General features: G+C 36.5%; 2 protein-coding genes across 5 annotated transcripts; one reads left to right on the forward strand and one right to left on the reverse strand.

The window, feature by feature from the left end:
* The first annotated feature begins 246 nt into the window (after nucleotides 1-246).
* Nucleotides 247-19,058, forward strand: LOC105207565 (chromatin assembly factor 1 subunit A). 3 transcript variants are annotated; one of them, XM_039457223.1, is made up of 10 exons: nucleotides 247-629; nucleotides 1,387-1,480; nucleotides 1,690-2,519; nucleotides 2,627-2,778; nucleotides 2,851-3,275; nucleotides 3,365-3,531; nucleotides 15,468-15,616; nucleotides 16,101-16,152; nucleotides 16,252-16,390; nucleotides 16,531-19,058. In XM_039457223.1, the coding sequence occupies exons 2-10, from the start codon at nucleotides 1,405-1,407 to the stop codon at nucleotides 17,517-17,519; spliced, it is 2,979 nt and encodes a 992-aa protein (XP_039313157.1). In that variant the 5' UTR covers nucleotides 247-629; nucleotides 1,387-1,404; the 3' UTR covers nucleotides 17,520-19,058. The 3 variants fall into 3 exon arrangements, with proteins under 3 accessions (XP_039313157.1, XP_025988087.1, XP_039313156.1); XM_026132302.2 differs by lacking the exon at nucleotides 247-629 and adding an exon at nucleotides 714-1,275 and having other exon boundaries at nucleotides 1,368-1,480; XM_039457222.1 differs by lacking the exon at nucleotides 247-629 and adding an exon at nucleotides 715-1,275.
* On the reverse strand, nucleotides 3,740-15,097 carry LOC105207564 (E3 SUMO-protein ligase EGR2). Of its 2 annotated transcripts, none has more exons than XM_011177099.3 (5): nucleotides 14,081-15,097; nucleotides 5,552-5,807; nucleotides 5,126-5,356; nucleotides 4,793-4,938; nucleotides 3,740-4,574 (listed from the first exon to the last, which is right to left on the reverse strand). In XM_011177099.3, exons 2-5 carry the CDS (start codon nucleotides 5,805-5,807, stop codon nucleotides 4,281-4,283), a joined length of 927 nt encoding a protein of 308 aa, XP_011175401.1. In that variant the 5' UTR covers nucleotides 14,081-15,097; the 3' UTR covers nucleotides 3,740-4,280. The 2 variants fall into 2 exon arrangements, with proteins under 2 accessions (XP_011175401.1, XP_011175400.1); XM_011177098.3 differs by lacking the exon at nucleotides 14,081-15,097 and adding an exon at nucleotides 6,198-7,456.
* Nucleotides 19,059-20,380: the final 1,322 nt, after the last annotated feature.

The raw sequence follows: 20,380 nt of genomic DNA on the forward strand, positions 1-20,380 counted from the left end.
CTCGACCCCTGTTCTGGATGCAACATACGCGATACGCGTCAGATTTTATTTGCAGCAAAATGGATGTTAGCACGGACAACAACCTACATCCATTTCTCGAGAGATGGATGTGGGTTGTTGTCCGTGCTAACATCCACACTGTTTTTAACGGCGGGTTGCAAAATGGATGTGACACGTAGTTCCTATTCTGACCAGAATAGATGTGCGTCACTAGTGTACGGGAGTTTCGAAGCGTTATAGGAAAAGGCCGCCATGGCCGCTCTCAGGTTCCTCTCTGGTTCAGGCGTGTTGTGGCGCATTTCAACTCGCATCCTTGTCGTTCCGTACGAATGTTTGATGCGAGTGAATGTTTTGAGAGTATCGAAAGTAAAGTGAAGTAGCGAACACTCGTTTCACACCCGTCGTGTCGGACACGATGGTGCGAAGTCGCGTCGCGTTCAATTGTGTTTCGCATCTTCTCCGCTGCCTCGTATCTTGAGTTTTCGACGTGCGTGACTACCGAGAGTGCCAAAAACGAAAGGTCGTGCGTTCATGCTAAGTGTGAATCAAGACGAATCGTCGTGAGGAGGATCTTGGATCTCGAATGTTCGAGAGCTGTGGAGCCGAGACGGAGCGACCAGCGGCGAACGGTGAGTCATTTTCTACTTGTATTGTAGTTTATTCGTCCCCACGATTCAGTATTCGCGTCTCGTCTCGATTGCATTCGTATAAATCGCGACAAAACGAATTTATGAATCGAGCGAAAGCGGGTTAGGATTTATTGTTAAGATTTCGTGTACGCGCGCTCGGTTTTTCCTTCGTCAGGTGTGCCAATAGTCGAGCGACGCGCTGTCCGAGATCGAACCTGTATATTGGCATCGTAGTGTATGTGCACGTTGTAGAGATGGCGTCTCGAAAAAATCGTATCAGCTAAATCGTAGGCATTGCCACTCTCAAGCTTTTCTCTATACATATCGCGTGAAGTTATCCCTCCCTCGCGTTTTCCCGCGGATTTTGTTAGGATCGTGTGTGGAGTTGGCGATGTGCTGTGCCTGTTATTTAACGCGATGTTCGTTTAAATGCCACAGAGTACACACTCATCGGCTCGTAATTCCCTCAGTGCGCCTCCATTGTTCATGTGACGACGCGTTCGCGTTCTCCGCACAACCAGCTGAATTGTCTCTGCGAATTATTCCGATTCTCGTTTAGGTTATAGCGGCAAGACACTGACAGATCCGTCCGTAGTAACGTTTAGGGAACGTGACATCGCGATATTTTGAAAATAGCGTAAAAAAGGTAAATTCTCGACAATTCAATTCATGCTCGGCGAGAATGCGCGATCTTATATCTAATATTCATGATAGAAATAAAAAAAAAGAAGATCGCAGTTTTTATGCTTTGTTCTAGGTTTAACAAATAAAAAGTATGGACGTTTCGACGGAAGACAACGATTGTACAGTAGAAGTAGTCACACCTGGGAAGAAAAAGAAAATGAAGCAAGGTACTTTGGTTTTTTTGTGACACATTCCATATGTATAATTGATGTCTTTGTATAACTGAACTAATGCACTTGTACTTAAAATGAAAAAGATATATTTAAAATTTGGCGAAAGCACACAAAATTTTAATTTGTAATTTAGCGCAGCAGAAAAGCACAGGCCTGTAGCCATTGTTCTTACATCAATGTTCATTGATCACTCATTATTTCAGCACAACTGCCATTTCAAATGTTGAATACTTCCAAATCGCCAAGCAGTAAAAACAATGTGTCTGATAAGAAGAAAAAGAGGAAATTAATGTCACCTTTAGTGGGGTCTAAGAGTCCAAAGGTCGTAAAACTTGAAACAAAAGAGAATTTGGTCAGGAGTATACCTGAGAAGGAAAGAGAAAATATGATCGAGAAGAAACTTGATGGTAGCAGTGATAGCATTGAAATAATACCGATTGACGAGGAGAAGGACCTAGAACAAAGTGATCAGCAAAAGATCAAGAAAAGTTTGGAAAATACACCCAAAAGGAATCTAGGAAAAAATAAGAAATTGGATAGATCTGAACAAAAGCATGGTGCCTTAACTAAGTTTCTCAAGAGGACAGAGAGGGAAGAAGAAACTGATATTAATCATGATAATAATTTAAAAGATAAAAAGAATTGTCCAGATACACCTGTACATAAGGAAAAAAATTGTTCGGAAGTTGATAAAAGTTCAGATGCACAGTTTATTCAATCTGAATTGCAAGATAAATCTCATCTAAATGAAATGGATGATCAAGTTGCTAATAAGGATGCAAATTGTTCTGCTGTGGAATCAGACTGTGATATTACTATTTTAACTTCGGATAATGAAACTTCAAGTGAGTTAGATAAATCAATATCAAATAGAAATGAGGAAGTCACAGAAAATAAAGAGACAACACCTGCAACTTCTGTTACTCCAAAAACTGACAAAAATATAAAAAGAATTAAAAGATTAACACCGAAACAATTGGAAAAGAGAGAAGAAATTGCCAGAAGAAAAGAAGAAAGGCTAAAATTAAAAATGGTATGTATGTATTGTATATAAAAGATTTAATTTTTCTATTTTTATTTATAAAATGGATTTAATTATATTGCACATATATCAATTCACTTTTATTGATTCTGTGTTAGGAAAAAGAAAAAAAACGAGAAGAGGAGAAAGCAAATCGACGAAGGGAGAAAGAGGAGAAACAAAAGGAAAAAGAAGAAAAAGAAAAAATAGAAAAGGAACTAAAGAAAAAGGAAAAAGAATTAAAAGAACTTAAGAAACAGATGGAGCTCGAGTAAGAACAATTTGCATTTTATTATGCATTTTGTGTTGCATACTTTCATATTAAAAAATCATTTATTTCTAGACAAAAACAAAAAGAGAAGGAAGCGAGAGAAGAAGAACGGAAAAAACGAGAAGAAGCGAAGGAAGAAGAGAAAAGGAAGAAAGAAGATGAACGGCTGGAAGCTGAACGCAAGAAGCAGAAAGCTGTCTCGAATTTTGTTAGTTTTTTCGTTCCTAAAAAGCAGGAAGTTAAATCGATGGAGGAAGAGAGTGTCGTCAAAGTGAAAAATTTCATGCCTTTCGAAATAAAGGCTGACATGAGAGTTGCGCCGATTTGTCGAAGAAAATTGAGTGAACACGATAAATTATTATTAGATAACGAATGCAACGTAGATTTAGATAAAACCAAATTATATCTCGAGAATATTAAAACAGGAAAAGTCATCCCACATACTTCCTCCAAAACATGGCCGCTCGAAGCAAAAGACGATGATATCATCCTGCTAGGTAAAAGTCATATTTGTAATAAAACTATATAATATAAATCTTCTAATATAATTTGTTAAATGTTTTAATGAATATAAATGATTGTGCAGACGACGACAACGACGGCAGTTCCAACATAATTACGAGCACTCATAACTTGGAGAAACATCGACCGAAATTACTACAGTTCAATGAGAATCGTCGTCCTCCATACTGGGGCACGTGGCGGAAACGAAGCAGCTGTTTAAATTCTCGGCGACCGTTCGCAAAAGACAAGGTAAGAATTAATAAAGTAATTCCTATTAAAGGTCTTTAAAGGTTCGCAATGTTATTTCGAGATATTAACTATTGAATAATGCTTATGAAAATTATTATTCATCTATAAATATCTTCCATTGCTAATTATGATTGCATAAAATTGTTAATTTTTACAAAAATATGTTGAATGATATTAGATACATGGAAAAAAAGATGAATAGAATATATCGCATTTATCGTAATTTTATCATTCTATAAAACACATTAATAACAATTTTTTATCAAAATAACAAATTAACTGTCACCAATAGGGACTAGTCGTACGAAGTTGATTGAATCTTTCATTGCATTAATGTATCTTTTCGATTTGTTTCTCGCTAATTTTGCTTGAAAAAATTTCTGGTATCTGAAAAATTTATATAATAAATTTTTCGAACATCTTAATACAACGCATTTATGCTAGTTTCATTAGAATTAATACTAGTGGTTCTTGAACAGGAACGTAGATAAGTATATTAAGACAATTTTAAGAATTCAAGAAGAGTTAGCCGCCAAAAATATTAAGAAATGCTAATCTATACTATTAACATGGCGCAAGCATCTTTCTTAGTTTCATATAAAGGATCAGTTTAAGTACTTTATTTGTCAATTTATATAGAAGTTATGCCATAGTGTCGTAAATTTATGTCCTTAATAATGAACTTAATTTATTAATTAAGACGAAATTCTAAAAGACGCGAGGGGATGGAGGGAGTTTTACAATTAAACTTATGACGATGAAACGTTCGTCTTGCCGCCGCGTAGTCCTCTAGCTCCGTGGAACAACGGGTAGGCATTTTTCCGGTGCACCTTACGATGTTTGGCCAGATGATCGCTGCGTGCGAATCTTTTCGAACACATCTCGCACGAATACGGTTTAATACCCGAGTGCGATCGTCGGTGCCTCGCTAGCTCGTCCGATCGACTGAAACGCCATACGCATCCGGCCCAAGTGCACGCGAACGGTTTCTCGCCGGTGTGTCGTCGTAAATGAGCTTTCAAGTGAGACGCTTTGGCGTATACCTAAAATCAAAAGAAAAAGATTTTATTTTAATTAAGTATCTTTAAATTCTTAAAAGCTAATCTATAAAATTCATATCATTAATTTTTCATGAAAAAAATATGATTATGATATAAAGATAATTTTAGTCCAATTGTACAATATTTAGTTCTATTTTCTAAGGGACTATGTTAGAATACTCGGCGTGTATAGCTGATAAATAAATCTCGTTTAAGATTACTTTTAGGCACCCTTGGTAGGTACATGGAAAGCATCGATCTTCAGACGCATTTGCTAAGCTGCGATTGGTATAATCGTGGGTTGCTAATGCGGCAGTAGCTGCTGATGAGATTAGGAGACTGTCATCTAACTGGTTGTTGTTATAATCTGCAATTGAGATGCATGTTTATTTTTATATGCACAGTATAATATTTTGTTAAATCTCAGATCATGCAATCGAAGAGTGAATAGATACTTTTTTGTGTTGCAATTGAAAAAATTCCCGTTATTTTAATACTCTAATTAATCTTTGATATATGTAGATTCCAATCTTCTTAAAATGTGTCTTATATACCTATCGTATTTGTTCCTAACGTGTTATCCAACGCTCGTAAATCGATGCCGAGCACTAGTAACGGTTCTTCATATTGTGTCGTTTGCTGCGGATTCGGTAGAGGCGGCAGATGCAAAAATCCTTCGCATCCTGCGGTGCACAGTGGCGTTCGTTCCGGTAGGCCAGAGTCCCAGCTCTTCTCTAGACACCAGTCCAGCTCCGAATCCAATTCGCTCAGTTCGCTTAAGTAACCTGATATTATTTAGCACATATTTTAAGAAAAGTCCCCTCTAGACTAAGAGATGCGATTCTCGTCGCATAAAATCCAAAGTTCTTTTTAATAAAAGTCGGAGCGGATTTCCTCGCCATAAACGGAACTTAATTGCATTATCGTTTTCTATTTACCTAAATTATTTCTGTATATTTGCGCTTGAAAAAAAGGAGTACCTGACGACGTGGGCGTATTGGTGGTCGACCAGTCGCTCAAAAACGATTGCAGGGAATTACTCAAGTCCGTGTAAAAATCTGTTGGATTTGTCGTGTTTAACTGGTTGTCGAACATTCCAAAATCGTCGCTAAGCGGAGTCGCACACGATGCTTCATAGTCGCTAAGTAGATTTGTCTTGGTCGGGGAAAATAGCTGTCTCTCGATGCTGGAGTCCATAGTCAAGCCAAGGGCGGAGAACAGTAGCTCATCCGTCATCTAGAGATGAAGAGAAATACTTCTTTTTTTTTTATTTCTCTAAAGGCTGATATTCATAATAATTTTCAATCTTTGATTAAAAGTGTAATTAATTACAGATTCCTTCATACATTCTTTCATTTTTTTCTTTCAAAAATTGAAAATTATTTACGACTATGAATATCAGCTCAAGTCTATATGAACTTAATATCAACATGTAAGTGAACCCTTCACTCTCACATGGGTGACAGTTCTGACAGAAATTTCGTTCTTAAACAAGTGATACGAAATTTAATTTTTTATGTAACGCAAAAGATGGATGTGTATGCAGGCAAGCGTTATATTGTTACACATGAAGTACATGTCGGCCGTAGATACGTAATACAACATTGCGCTGCGTCGTGTACTCACATCGTAGGTCGCAGCTTCCTCGATCATGATGCCGGAAAATTAAATCGAAGCTAAGATCGTCAGAAACCGCGCTTTTCGTATGAATTGGCGACCACGCGTAACAATAACTTTCAGAATAACGATTCCATCTGACGTTTACATGATTGCTTTCAAGATTGACTCAGCCGTATGTTCCGATATTGACGTGAGGATCTGTTTATCGATCATCGCATCACAATGTATTCGCGTGAAGCAGACAAAGGCAAACTTCTCCTCGCAGTATATTTAGCTTGTACTAGATCATAATCGCAATCCTGTCTCTTTGACAATGTCGATGTCGTATATAGAGCGTCATGAGCGTTACAAGAAATCTGCAATGCCACCGTAACTCTTCTCTTTACAGTCGACTGCGAGATCTCTAAAATGTGTATGGATAGCTATGGTAAAAATCGATAACAGAACGTCGTGGCGAGGGTACACCTTCGAAATCTCGCGCACGTCCGAATTTCGTGGGAGATGAGATACACGAAATCGAAAACGTCGATCCGTTCGTCACGACCGATCGGTAGTCGTGTCGAGACTGCAACTGGTGGTCGAATCCTCCAGGCGGGAAGACGTCGACGAGAGCGTGTGACGAGAGAGCGTGTGGTACACGGTTCCCCGGAGATAAGGATGCTGGCCTGTGCCACCCGGCGCCGTCACCGTGCCAATCCCCAGGGACCTCGCGATCGCGTACGTCGCCGGCTCGCCAGAACGCCGAGAGAGAACGCCGGCACCACCATTCTCAACGGCGATCCGTCCGTTGATTTATCCGTCATCTGGCCCGCGTTAGACTAATATTTCATTTATCGTACGAATTTTTTTATATTAATTGGCTACAAGATACAAGAATTTCTAGAGATTTAAGAGCTTTGCTATAGTCAATCAACATTGACAAATTTGTCGTACAACAATATTAGTTTTCGGGACGAGACTAGTGTTTTTAATTTTCCGGAAAAGTAAAATTAAGGAAAAAATCCGGTTTTTTTTTCTAAAAATATCCGAAAAAAATGACTGATAAATGAACTATGAAATAGTAGCACTAGTATTTTTTTTTTATTTTTGTTACAAATAAAATATATTTTTCTGTTCTTTCTGTAGCACAGACACACAACTTGATAATGCATCTTTGAGATATGTATATGCACGAAACAATCATTCTCCATTCAGTAAAGTTACATATTAGCAGTACCATATTATCAATTGGTCTCTTTTTTCTAAATTAAAATTTAATGCTTTTTAAAAATGAAATTTTTTCATAAATTCTAACAGAGATCTCATAAATGACAATGGACTTTATTGATGAATTACTTATTAGAGCTTTTAAATATAAAAGAAAGATTTTAAAAGAAATCTTAATATCATTGACAATAAAGGTGACGTCATCTTAAAAGAAAAAGATCCGAAGAAACATTAGAGGAAAAGAAATCGAAAAAAAAAAGATTTTTTCTCCAAAGTTTTCGAAGACTTTCCAGGCTAAAAACAGTAGATAAGATTAAATATCTCGTAATAGCTACGAATTTCCTTCGCGGACATTGAGAAAAAATTTTTCTCAGAAAGAGACATAAATCATGTTTTGAAAGTTTTTCGTTTTAGATACAATATCAAAATATGAGATAGAAAACGCAAATCAATATAGGCCAAAAAAGATCAAATTCTTTAGAGATTTCACAAAGAGTAGATATAACAAATGTTTAGTAGATAATCTAGTTTGAAATTAGTTTCAAGTGACAACTCCACGTCATACCTAAAGTAGCCTGTAATTAGCAAAGCTGTTAGTACCGTTGACTTTAGTAAAAGAAAAATAATATTTTCCAAATTCTCGAGCACCACTTGATTCGATTTCTCTCGAAAATAAACTGTCAAACTTTGTGGCATCTAGTGGGAGTTAGAAAAACAATTTTTTTTTTTTTTACGATAAATTAAGGGACCATCTTTTGCGATCATCATCCAAGTTTCATGAAACGAAACACGGCTGTCGAAATTGGCTCGAAACTCGCAATCGATTCACATCGAACTTGATTCCATGCCTACCAATCGAGCAATTAGCCCGTTTATTTACGGCCCCTCGAGATGCAAATTAATCGGGCAGCGCGTTGGATAATCGCGATGCTCGGATGCTGGCTATCAGCGCCGATTTCGCTGAACGAATCGCGTCGCGTTGCCGCGCGGATTCGGGAAAGAGAGAAAGAGAAAGAGCATTCTCTCTCTTCGTCTTCGAGGTTGTCTCGAGGATGCCGTTGCTGTTTCGTGCACGTGGCTGCCAGATATATTGACGATTTCGATTCATGATGTAATTCGAGGAGAGCAGGCTGCTGAGCCGGTATCGATCGGTCGCACATATATACACGAAAGATATCTCGAGATAACACGTTGCTGGGCACGTGTTAGGGACACATTAAGGAAAATTTTCAACAACTGGACGACTTCGTTAGATCACAAATTATTGCTCGAAAATTCATAAAAATATTTAGGAATATATTATGTATGGATTTTTAATTGTACATTGTTGTAAAATATACGTACATTTGCGAAAATTTAAAATAAGCAAATGTACACACATTAAAAAAAATCACGTATTAGCATAATCTAACAGCAATCTAATTGAAAATATTCTCTTAACTCAATAACAGTCTTAGTAAAACAAGTAACATTTTTAAAACAAGAGTCTGACGTATTTGTTTTATTAATACTTTTATTGAATTAACAAGATTATTTTCAATCGGACCATTGATATCTAATGCTTTAATACATCATTTATTTTTTTTTTGCGTACAAACGAGACATTTTTTTCCTCGAACATTTTCCACGTTACACACTTGCCAAGATTGGTCTTTTTCTCACGTAGAAACTAATATTAACTTTTTGTGGCCCTGTATCGAGTTAAACGCGTTAAGATAGTGAATTATAAATTCTTCAAGCATACGAATTTGACTTCAAATATATGGAAAAATGATTAGACGTGAGATATTCATGATTGAGCCAATAAGACACCCTTTTTCACATTGTATCGCAAGGGTTAAGAAATAGAAATTTTTTTGAAGATTGTTTTTAGATTTTTTTTCAAGTATCATGCACAAAATTAGAACATATCTTCTTATGTGGACTATTTACACTGTTGCATACATTTATAGAGCCATACACTTGCGCAAGCTTGGAATGTGTAGGTACATGAGCGAGACATTCTTTTCCGAAGATATATATCTTCCAAAGAAATCCATAGTTGTCATTTCCAAGATGTCACATGTTCAAAGCTATTCGAAACTCGCACTGAAACCAATATTAATAAAAAATAGAAGATTTTTGTAGATTTGTAGAATTTTTTCCACTGACTAATATAGAATAAAAACAGTTTCGTTCTCTTAAGAACGTTTGAATCGGTTTTTACATGTAAAAAAACTTCATACAATTCTGAACAATTCATACATTGATTATTGATGAGAAATGTCACGACGATAAAAAGTTTCGAATTTATCGGCTGTTTTTCAATTGCGAAAATTTATCGATAGTATCGGCCGTGAGCTGTTGACCCGTATGGAATATTTCCGAATTGCATTACCATCAAGGAGGAAAAGAAACGAAGAGCGAAGCGCGAGTAAACGAAGAGCGAAGCGTTGTGTTTCGCAGATGGCTTTGACCTAGAACGCGACACGGGACCCGATAAAGGTGTCTCACCCGAGAGCCATCGTTATTAGGAGCTCGTTCGCTCGTTTATCGGTGAGGTTGACCTTAGATATACAACTCATTTATCGTTTATTTGATGATTCGGGTTTAAAACTGCGGTTGATCTAAAAATAACACCATATAGATGAGATTAATTCGATTATAAGATTATCTGGAGATTCGTTTATTATCTCTTGGTGCTCTTTCGATTCGCCTCCAGATTAATCTTAACGCGATTGTTTGTGAAAGAAAAAAGAAAGTGAAAATATGAATCTCTGTATTCGCAAATAATCTGTCTTCAACATGTTCTATACCTTAGTATGACGTTGCATAAAAATTGATGGAAGTAGAAATTGAAATGAAAGTTACGGAATCATTGATATCTCCATCTATATCCGTTAATTCTCTCGTACTTGGTGAGATGTATATGTCCTGTTCCTTTAAAAATTCTATAAAAATAAAGATAGCAACTGTCTGAGTTTTAAAGATAAAGCATAAGACTTAACAAAAAAAATCAACACCTTCATGAGTTTCCCTTGATCTGATACTTCGTCGAAAATACTCCTAAAATGGGATAAAAATAAAAATAAATCTTCCAGAAAAATTAAGATGAGTTAAGTGAAAAATAAGTCAAGACTATATGGACAAAATCGCTATCTAATTTCAAAATGCTGGATTTAATATGACGGATCAAAATGCTAAATTTTGTTGTAGTCACATGTAAGTTGATATAAGTAGGTTGCTAATGGCGAAAATCTAAAATTAAAAACGGCGGATTAAATATGATGAACCAAAATGTTCTAAATTTTGTTGAATTTGAGTGCAAAGTTTGATTTCCATCATTTTAAATTTGAAAATTTTTTACCACATCTTTAAAATCAAGCCCTAGAAATCTTTTAGTAAGACGTGAATTAAATGCTAATTACTCCTAGAAAAGTCAGGCACGAAAGGGTTAACGGAAGGGTCTCTTGCTATAACGGTCGGATCAAATTCGAGTCATTTGTGCCATAGATATATTATCTCGCAGTCTCTGTATCCTTGGATGTAGTCAGCGCTCTTTAAGAACCAATGGATTGTAAGACATCCCGCTTAAAATATTAAATACATGTAAACGGTCTTGGGGATTATACGTTCTCGCATGTTACGGCAGCTTCTTGCTGCATCCTGAAGAGATGATAAACGCTTTGACGCTACCCTTACGTCAATCTTCAGATTATACGATTCAATTATACGATGTTAGTGGTAATTTTTCCATAGCTGTGATTTTAAAGCGTAAATCCATACAATAGTCCAATTGGTTGCATTAATCACTATACGAGCGCGTAGAAAGGGATGTAAAAACGTTTGTTCTTTATGCACTAACGTTATCGTGATTGAGACAAGCAATACTGTACTTCTGTAAAGAGATCAATATAACATTTGTAATCTGTCGTTTTTTTTATTTCTACGAAAATTCGGCGTCTGCTGGCGTTGATATTCGGTTTTAGATTGGGGAAGCGGCGCTAAAAGGTATAGTTATCGCGGTTTACGTGGTGCGTTATGAAAAACAGACCACGACTCAGTGACGACATAGTGATCCATCAGCGGCACGTTTATCTGGCGGATTCATTTTATTATCTGGCGACCGCGAGCGATTCGATATATCTTCGCGAGTGCTCGGATCCGTTGCACTCGCGTGCATTTCGAAAATGAAGTCGGCGGAAAAGAGCAATAGAGCGAGAAAATAAAATTACTTTTCTCTAAAAGAAATGCTGCTCACTTAAAAATTCCGTTATTATGTTATACGTCATTTTAAAATATTTCTACAAAAGTCTGAACTACGTAAGAGCTAAAGAAACATCTAACAGAAGCAAAGCGTGTCTAAAAGATCAAGATATTTTTTTAGAAGCTTTTTTAAATGTCTTACTTTGATTTTTAGAAGCAAATGCAATAATCAAATTTTGAAGAATGGCATTAAAAAGATACATTGCATATTTGTGTAAGTAATGACGTAAGAATACGCGGAATATTAATGTAAATAATTATAATAAATAACGAAAATATATAGGAAACTTGATTAATTAAAGATTTTAACAAAAAAAAAAGAAATAGAGAAATACTCTAGAGAGGATAGAGATACCCGCAGTCGTATCGACATCTAATCCGCTGGCACACGTGGATATCGGATTGATTTCGTGTTTTATTGTGTCCAGAGGAACGATATCTCACACTGACGTTCGTATACGCTACGTAATATTCCGCGAACATCGCGCTTTCGCAGCTCACGTGCGCAGCTTTAACCCTTTCAGTAACCGTGCGCCATATATCAGGTATCAATTTTCATCGGCTGCCGCATATCGCATCACAGGTTCTTGTCAGACAGCTCGATTTGATTCTCTCCGAAGGTTGAATCGCAACCAACTTAAAATATATCCTTTTAGCTGCTTATTTTAAAAACTTTTTTTTTTTCGTTAACATCTGTGTCCAAATTGAGAATTCAAAAATTGCGTCAAACGTATTGCCATTTTTTCTTAAAATCGTTAAATCTTTTCATTAAGATTTATCGAGTTTAAGCGGACTTTATTTTCCACAATATGAAACTTCTTTCAGAGAAAGAGAATTCGCGTTCTGTCTTATATTGCAAATGTACGCATGCACGCACTTTCAAAAGTGGCATACACTTCGTAACGTAGCATTTTGTAATTAATGTATCACTCGACGATTGGCAATAGTTCGCTTCGCGCGAAATTTATGCGTTCGGCGATAACACGCGCGTTTATCGTGCGAGAGACGCATTTTAGATCCTGCGTCACCATGAGCAGCACGAAACGTTGTGCGCGTGCCATCTCATTTGGGAAATTAAAAACTCGATAGTGCTTATTAATGCACTTATTAAGTGGCTCGTCACAGGAAACGTGATTGATAATTTTATCTGTTTGACGTGATAATAAATTCACAATGTTTACGGATTTTTCAAGAGCTGTATAAATTAATTTTTTTTTTTTTAAGTGACATCGATGCATTCTTTTAAATATTTCTCTCTGACGTTTGGCTCATTGAACTGTAATTTTACAAGCTCCCGAGTGGGCAACATATCTGAATCTCACGGTAGAATTATAGAGCCAATCACCGTTTTACGGCGATGACAGTTCACGTGGAGCAGCGGCGCGGTCTCCAATTTCCATGCGGAGCGGAGGCCGTCGTCACGCTAACTCGATAACGAAGTGCAAGAGGTCTAGCAATATTCCCCGAATATTCGGGGAATAAATCAGTTCGATTGCCGGGCCGCCTAATCTACTGTATCCACGACGAGGAGCACCGGTCGTAATCTTAATGGGGCATAAAACAGCCATTACAGATGGCCCGCCGGGCGACAACACGCTGTAAATAATGTACGACGCTTCGCGGCATGCATCGGCGCAACGTTGAGCGCATCCATCGCACCCTCGGGCCGATAACTGTGCTTTTCTTCTTGGGCGTGTTGTGCATCCTTTTCGGTTTCGCGCGTGTGTGCGTTGTGCGTGCGTGCGTGCGTGCATATGCGCGGAGGGTGCCTACGGTGGTGATGCAGGAGATCTGTTCTCAATTCTTCACGCCTCTAATCAGAGTGACTGCGACACCGAATCGATTTCACCGGTAAAAACGAATGCCGATTGTAAAGTCAATGAGAAATGTGAACGGTCCGGTCGTTAACCGTACTAATAATTAACAAATAATAATTTGGAACAATTAAATTTGAAAAGTATTATAGCGCTCGTGATATATAAATTCTGATAAAACACATTTTGCAATTTGTACACAAATTGATCCTGTCAGCTTTCTTTCAACTGTGAATTTTTTCTCCAGTTTTGAATTAATTTTTCTTGATCAGAAAATTAATGTGACGTTTTATTTATTATATTATGTAATATTATATAATTTTAGAAATATAGATAGAAATAAATAATATTATTTATTTCTATTTTCATTTTTTAATGTTAAGCGTTTTTATTTAATGATCTCGTCACAAATCAAGATTTTGTTACGGTAAAATACAGCGTTGCTTTGTTTTAAATCGCGACATTTGTAACTAAAAATATTCTCGATCCCCTCTTCGACTTGCTTCGTGAAGTCGGCTTGAAATTGATTAAGGAATCCGCAGTTGGAAAGAAATGCGGTTTGGGATCTGGGACACCTTGTATTCTTGATAATAAATTACACGCTACGCGAGACGTCATACGTACCTCAGTATTGCTGCCAAAAGCTGCTTGAACGTACACTCTTTTTCCTCCTCGGTCTTTTTTTCCCTTTTTTGTTTATTAGCGATGAACCGGCGATTGTTTTTGTGTTACTCGCCTCAGCGACGAGTGTATCAATCGCCCGTGAGATTACGTTTCTCCCCGATAATAAATTAATGTCTCGAGAAGAGTCTTGTAATTGATGCTCACGTAGGGATGAAATCGACGTTGATTTATCGAACAAAGAATATCTCGCGCCGCGGCGCAAAGAGAAAAGTAGGCGAGAAAGAGAAAGAGAGGAAAAGAGAGGGTTTATCGACTTTTCGGCGAGGGATAGCGCACTACCGCGATGCGTTTTATTACCGATTCGAACTAATTGATTTCAATTATATCTCGAAAATTATCGCGCTTTGTTGGACGCGTCACTCAAAAGATGCAGCACGATAAATGCTGCACGATAACGCGCATTCGAATTGTTTCGTCTTAAATTCGAAGCGTAACGCACGCAAATAAAAATAAAAAGTGTCAAAAATAGCTACTCGACAAGCTACTCGAGGATGCCGTCGCGAACGCGGAGATGAAAATAGCTACTTAACAAGCTACCAAGTTGCACGCAAATAACGAGCGGTACATCGTACATTTCCAATATATTCACCGAGCGCAAAAATACGCCGATGCAAGTCCGTGGAACATCTTCATACTTCTCGCGAGAATAATCACATCACAGTCGTCAAGGACCGATACTTGGATTGGGAAGAGTAATTTTGTACATTACGATATCTTCGCAACAAGGATATCGTCCTTGCACCGGTTTCCACGCGAAAACAAACGGGCAGCATTTATTAACACTTCATCAAGGCCACCGCGAGAAAAATGAATGTTGAGGGACATTTGATAGGACGTTTAGCGGCCGACTACAGCATCGTAACTAAGAGAATTGGGAGTGCATGCAGGCCAGCACGTCGGAGATGATTGCAAAGCCAAGATATCTCTCGTCGAGGAAGTCGCTTTGATACCGACGTCCTGCTTGTTCACAATGAACTGAGATTCCGTCGCGGTCGTGACCGAAATTAAGATAAACCAGTCGATGACAATGCGTAAAAAAACTACAATAGCAAACGAAAACGCGATCGTTGAATTATCTAAATTAATCGAGTAGCTCATGCAAATGGCGTTCATTGAGAAACGTGTAAATTGTGAGATTGCTATGTCTTTCTCTATACATATATGGAATTATTCTTTATATAATCCAAAAAGCTTTTGCAAAAGATAATTAATTCCAAAATGTAAAGTAAAATAGTTATAGGAAATTTTGTAATCATGAAAATTAACGATATAAACAAATTGAATCTGTATTTAAATGTCTACAGAAAAGATATGTTTTATCTTTTAGAAATGGTTCGATTATGAAGTTGATTCCGACGACGAATGGGAGGAGGAAGAACCTGGCGAGTCTCTCAAAGGATCGGACGACGAAAAAGATGAGGAAAATCCGGAAGAAAATGAATACGATGTCGACAATAAGTTTATGGTTCCTCACGGGTAAGTATAATAATATCGATTAAATATACATAGAAATGATGAACTTTCATAAAATTATGAATTATAACCGAGGTATATTCAAGTTATCGAAACACATTCTTTCTTTTATGTATTACAATAATTTAATTTTTAAATAATCCAAATAACAAAATGTAATAATCCGTAAGTATCATTACGTATTCAAATTAATTTTTTTACATAAGAATTTTTTCATAAAAATGGAAATTATGATTTTAGAAATAGTCTATAAAAATTTATCCCGAAAATTATCTGATCAGAAATCTGAATCAAAGCGATTAATCGATTAATTCCATTACTTTAAACCTGATCATCTTGAATACAATTTTAAAATTAAATACTTAAATTTTTAATGTTTGTTTATTTTAGTCTTCGCACATTTATATGAATTCTGTCAAAAATTCAATAACACATTTTATTAAAATGTAAAATTTTAAATTAAATTAAAAAATTGTAAAACATTTAGATATTTGTCCGATGAAGAAGCGCGGGCTGACGAAGAGGAAATGGAGGATATGGTAAGTATATTAGAAAAATGGAAATTAAGAAAACTGTTTCACGTATAAAATCTTTATTTTCAAATACAGATCAATGCAAAACATCCGTTTGTGTTACAGTCGCCGCAAACACAGAAAATGAAACTGAAAATATTGGGAGAACAATTCGAAGCTGAAAGAAATGCGAAGACACACAAACTTAAGCCAAAAATAATCGGCTGCATCTGGCAAGGATCTGGCAATTCTTTTCCGGAATCTAGTGAGTATATTTTATTATCAGATATGCATATAATATGTTATATATCTATATATATCATATATTACAAACTATTAAATATTCTATCATTGTTATTTACACTCTCACAATTATTCATAATCACAAATTTAAACTTATTTCAGTTCTTCCAAAAGTCAAGGAGTTTTTATCGGCACGGCAAGTTTGGGTCAACAATATACCGATAATATTTCCATCGTCGACATCACCGGAAGAGGATAGTTCGATTAACGCTGATTGTAAGACGCCTCAATCCATGAGAAAAGCAAGGACAAAGTTTCCCGATGAGGCTTTACCCGATCTGATTCGATTAGTACACGGGAACAGATATGGTAGACACAGTCTGATGAGAGAGTTTATGACATTCTGGAGTAAAAAAGGCGGGAACCATTTATCGAAGGTTAGCGTATTGTCGAAAATCAATGAAATCGCCGATAGAATAGCATGTCCCGAAGAGGGACCAATGCATCTCAAATCCTGCTGGTACGTCCCGGAGGACGTACGAAAGCAATATCTTCCCGACGTTGAGTTGTCGTTGCCGAATCGTTGGAAATATATTTTACCACCGAAAAGCCGGAAAAGCGATATTCTAAACGTTGGAGCCGATAAGACTACGGAGAAAGAAAAAGAGGAAAAAGATAAAGACAAGGAGAAGAAACACATACCACTTATTACTCAATTTACTAAAAAAATTACGCAGGAAGAGATGAAAAAACAACTGGCGAAATCTGACCAGGATGAGACGAAGAAAAAATCAGTAGCAACACCTGATCTGAAGGAGATTAAGAAACAATTGAATTCGCATCAGGAGGAGACGAAAAAACAATCGGCATCGACATCTAAACAGGTTTCCGTCTTACCGAAACTACCCCCGCTACAAAGACCTCCTAAACGGGCGACTTTAATCTCCGTAGGTAGGGGAGAACAGTTTCCGGAAAAATCTCGACAAAATATGTTAGCCAAATTTGTCAATCTTGATAAGAAAAAAGAGGAAGAACAACTACTAGGATTGAGTAGCAAAAAGATGGTTGAATCAGATGATGAAGTTATACTCGTAGAAAGTAACGATATGAATAAAACGAATCAAAAGTTAGAATCAAGTAGTAAGTCGTAAAATTTTTGCGAGAAAGAGATTTTTGCAAAGGCGTCACGTAGAAAACACAAACGATCAATTAAAAAATGAAAGTGGGTATGATAAAAATTAGGTTAATACGAACTAGATAAATGATATAAATGATCAAACAAAGACTATTATATGTGTATAAAATCTCATTAAAAATAGCACAGAATACGAAAGTATGTGTATCGGTAAATAATGGGAAGCACTACGTTTATATTTGCGTTAATGTATCCCATTTTTTAGAAAAACATCTAATCGGTCATTGATGTATAATTATAATATGTATATTTTGGAATTAATTAACACTCTTTTATACAAAACTTTAACGAATAATTTTTATTATTATTGTTTCGTAATTTTCGAACATGCAATTTTGTAAAATAAAATATGTTTATGTTATAAAAATAGACATAATATTTTGAAATAACGATTGTATATTATATTTTATGAATGCTTTAAAGCATTACATATAGATAAGACTCTACTCATATGACTATCCAAGTAATTAAACGAAATGCTTCCCATTTATAAAATTTAATTTCTTTAGTAATAATAATAGATTGTTGAAAAATCATAATTTCGAAAATTGTTGAAAATGTATTCATAAATTATTAGTATTAAGAAGATAAGGGCGAATACTTGTTTAAGTTCCACAAACTGTATTTTACCGTTTTGTTTCGTAAAAATAGTCTTAATCGAACCGCGTGATAACTGCCAGATAGTTATTTCTTTCATATAAAACGTAAGCCTTTATTCGATTTAAAATCTATTCTTGTTAAATAGCTATAAAACTTACATAAAAGGGAGAAATTCTAGGTAGGAATATACACGAACTGCAGCTAAAAACGATCAACCCGTTTCTTTTCTAATTTAGATTACAATTAATAACGTATAACTATTCTAAACTAAAGTTTATTTGTTTAAATTTTCAAGGATATTGTACATTTCTTTAAAATGTGATATAATCAACCCACATAAACAAAAAGATATCTTTTAGATTTTTAAAAGATATCTTGTCATATCTTGAGGTGTCTTGTATATTTTTTAAAAAGTTGCGAAAAGACAGCTTTTAGCAATTTAAAAGATATATTATGCAACATTTTGAGATAATATTTCAAATATCTATGAAGGTATTTTGAATATATCTTTTTTAGAAATCTTATGAAAAGACATCTTATGTTATGAATATTGTAATGAATTTCTAGAAGATGACTAAAAGATATTTTAAAATGCTTTTTATTTGTCTTCTAGAAATTCTTAAAGATATCTTTAATGAAATATCTCTTAGATATCCACAAGACCTTGATGTTTTCTAGACAGATATCCATTTTAATTATAGAATTAAATTAGTGCTGAAATATTCGTAATATTTTGTTTTTATTTAATAAATTGATAAACTTGAATATCATGTAGATGCCTGTAGATTGAAGATGATGTCGAAGTGGCACGAGTTTCGTCCATACGAATTCTATTTTTTACGAGAGCTTCGCAAGTTAACGTTTGCTAAATAAAATATATTTTATATCAACCGAAGAAAACTCATTTTCTTTTTTTTTTTAATCACCGCGTAGTGAAGCGGGTTTACTCGCGGTCCTTGTACCCAAGAATTGGTTCCAAAACAAGAAAGAATACTGTCGTAAATACCAGACCCATTTCTGGATAATCTACAGTCGCGCTTGCCGGTGTTTGCCAGAGTGTATCTTTTTCTCGTGAAACGGTTCGAAGGCTCCAATTGACAAGCGCGGAATCGGACAGGCGCCGCCGCGAAGAGATCCGTTTTTGGATGCACCTCGAGGGAAGATTCCCTCACGATTCTGCTCGCGAGGAGAATCGTGGAGGAGAAAAAAAAAGAAGTAACGCCATTCGGGGAGGAAGTTTTACAGTCGGTAGTTCGGAAGGCCCTTCATACCTTCGGGGTGTACCGGTCGACCGCGGCATATGGCCGGAATAACGAAAGGGGGAATAACGAAAGGGCGCTCCCCGTGATTGCGGTAATTATCGAGTCACGTTACGAGATCCGTGCCGTTAAGATCTGTAGAAAACTACGAGAGGCTGCGGGCGGGCACAAGGGGACCGTGCGTAACGCTCGGGAAAGGGGAAGAGAAAAAGTTTTATATGTGAATTACGTTAATTTGCGTGATTGCTTCGCGGCGGTATACGGAGGGGCGCTCCGGGTCTCGCGATGCAGTTGTTGCGATTTGCCTGAAAATTGTTATCACGGGATAACGACGCGTTATAAATACCAATGAGTCAGTGTGTCTCGGTTGTGACTGGACCGTAAATGTGGACGAGAACGTTTGATGATTCAAAAACGACGAAGAAAGATATGCTTTACAATCGTCATTATGCAGTTGCTCAAACAGTTATATTTTTGAGAAATAAATTCTTGTCTATTTTAATTTTAAAAAGACGATCCATTCGATTTCTGAAATTTTTACGCGTTTCGAATTGATTAATTCCTCATATACGGTTACACGAAGATGAAAGATAGCGTGTGTGTATATAGAGAGACGCAAATGTAAGCGAGTCAGTACGGTGAACGGAAGGCAACTTATAAAGAAGACATAACATTTTGCCTCTCAGAACTGAGATATATGACGGTACATATTAACGGTTCATTCGAGAGGACTATCACAGAAGAGCATTGTTTAGCGCGGCACAGCGCGATCGCATATTTATCTACTGTATGTAGAACAAAATTACCGTCCGCCGTGTACACGATCTCCGACGAGAGTGTACGGCGTAATCATCGGGTTAATTAAAATTACAACTATTTCCATTCCCGCGGGATATCAACGTAACCACGGCACTGTATTACCTCGCACAGCGCGGTACGCGCGTTGCTCACTCACGCG

This window comes from Solenopsis invicta, chromosome 14, assembly GCF_016802725.1.
Source record: "Solenopsis invicta isolate M01_SB chromosome 14, UNIL_Sinv_3.0, whole genome shotgun sequence".
Lineage (NCBI taxonomy): Eukaryota > Metazoa > Arthropoda > Insecta > Hymenoptera > Formicidae > Solenopsis > Solenopsis invicta.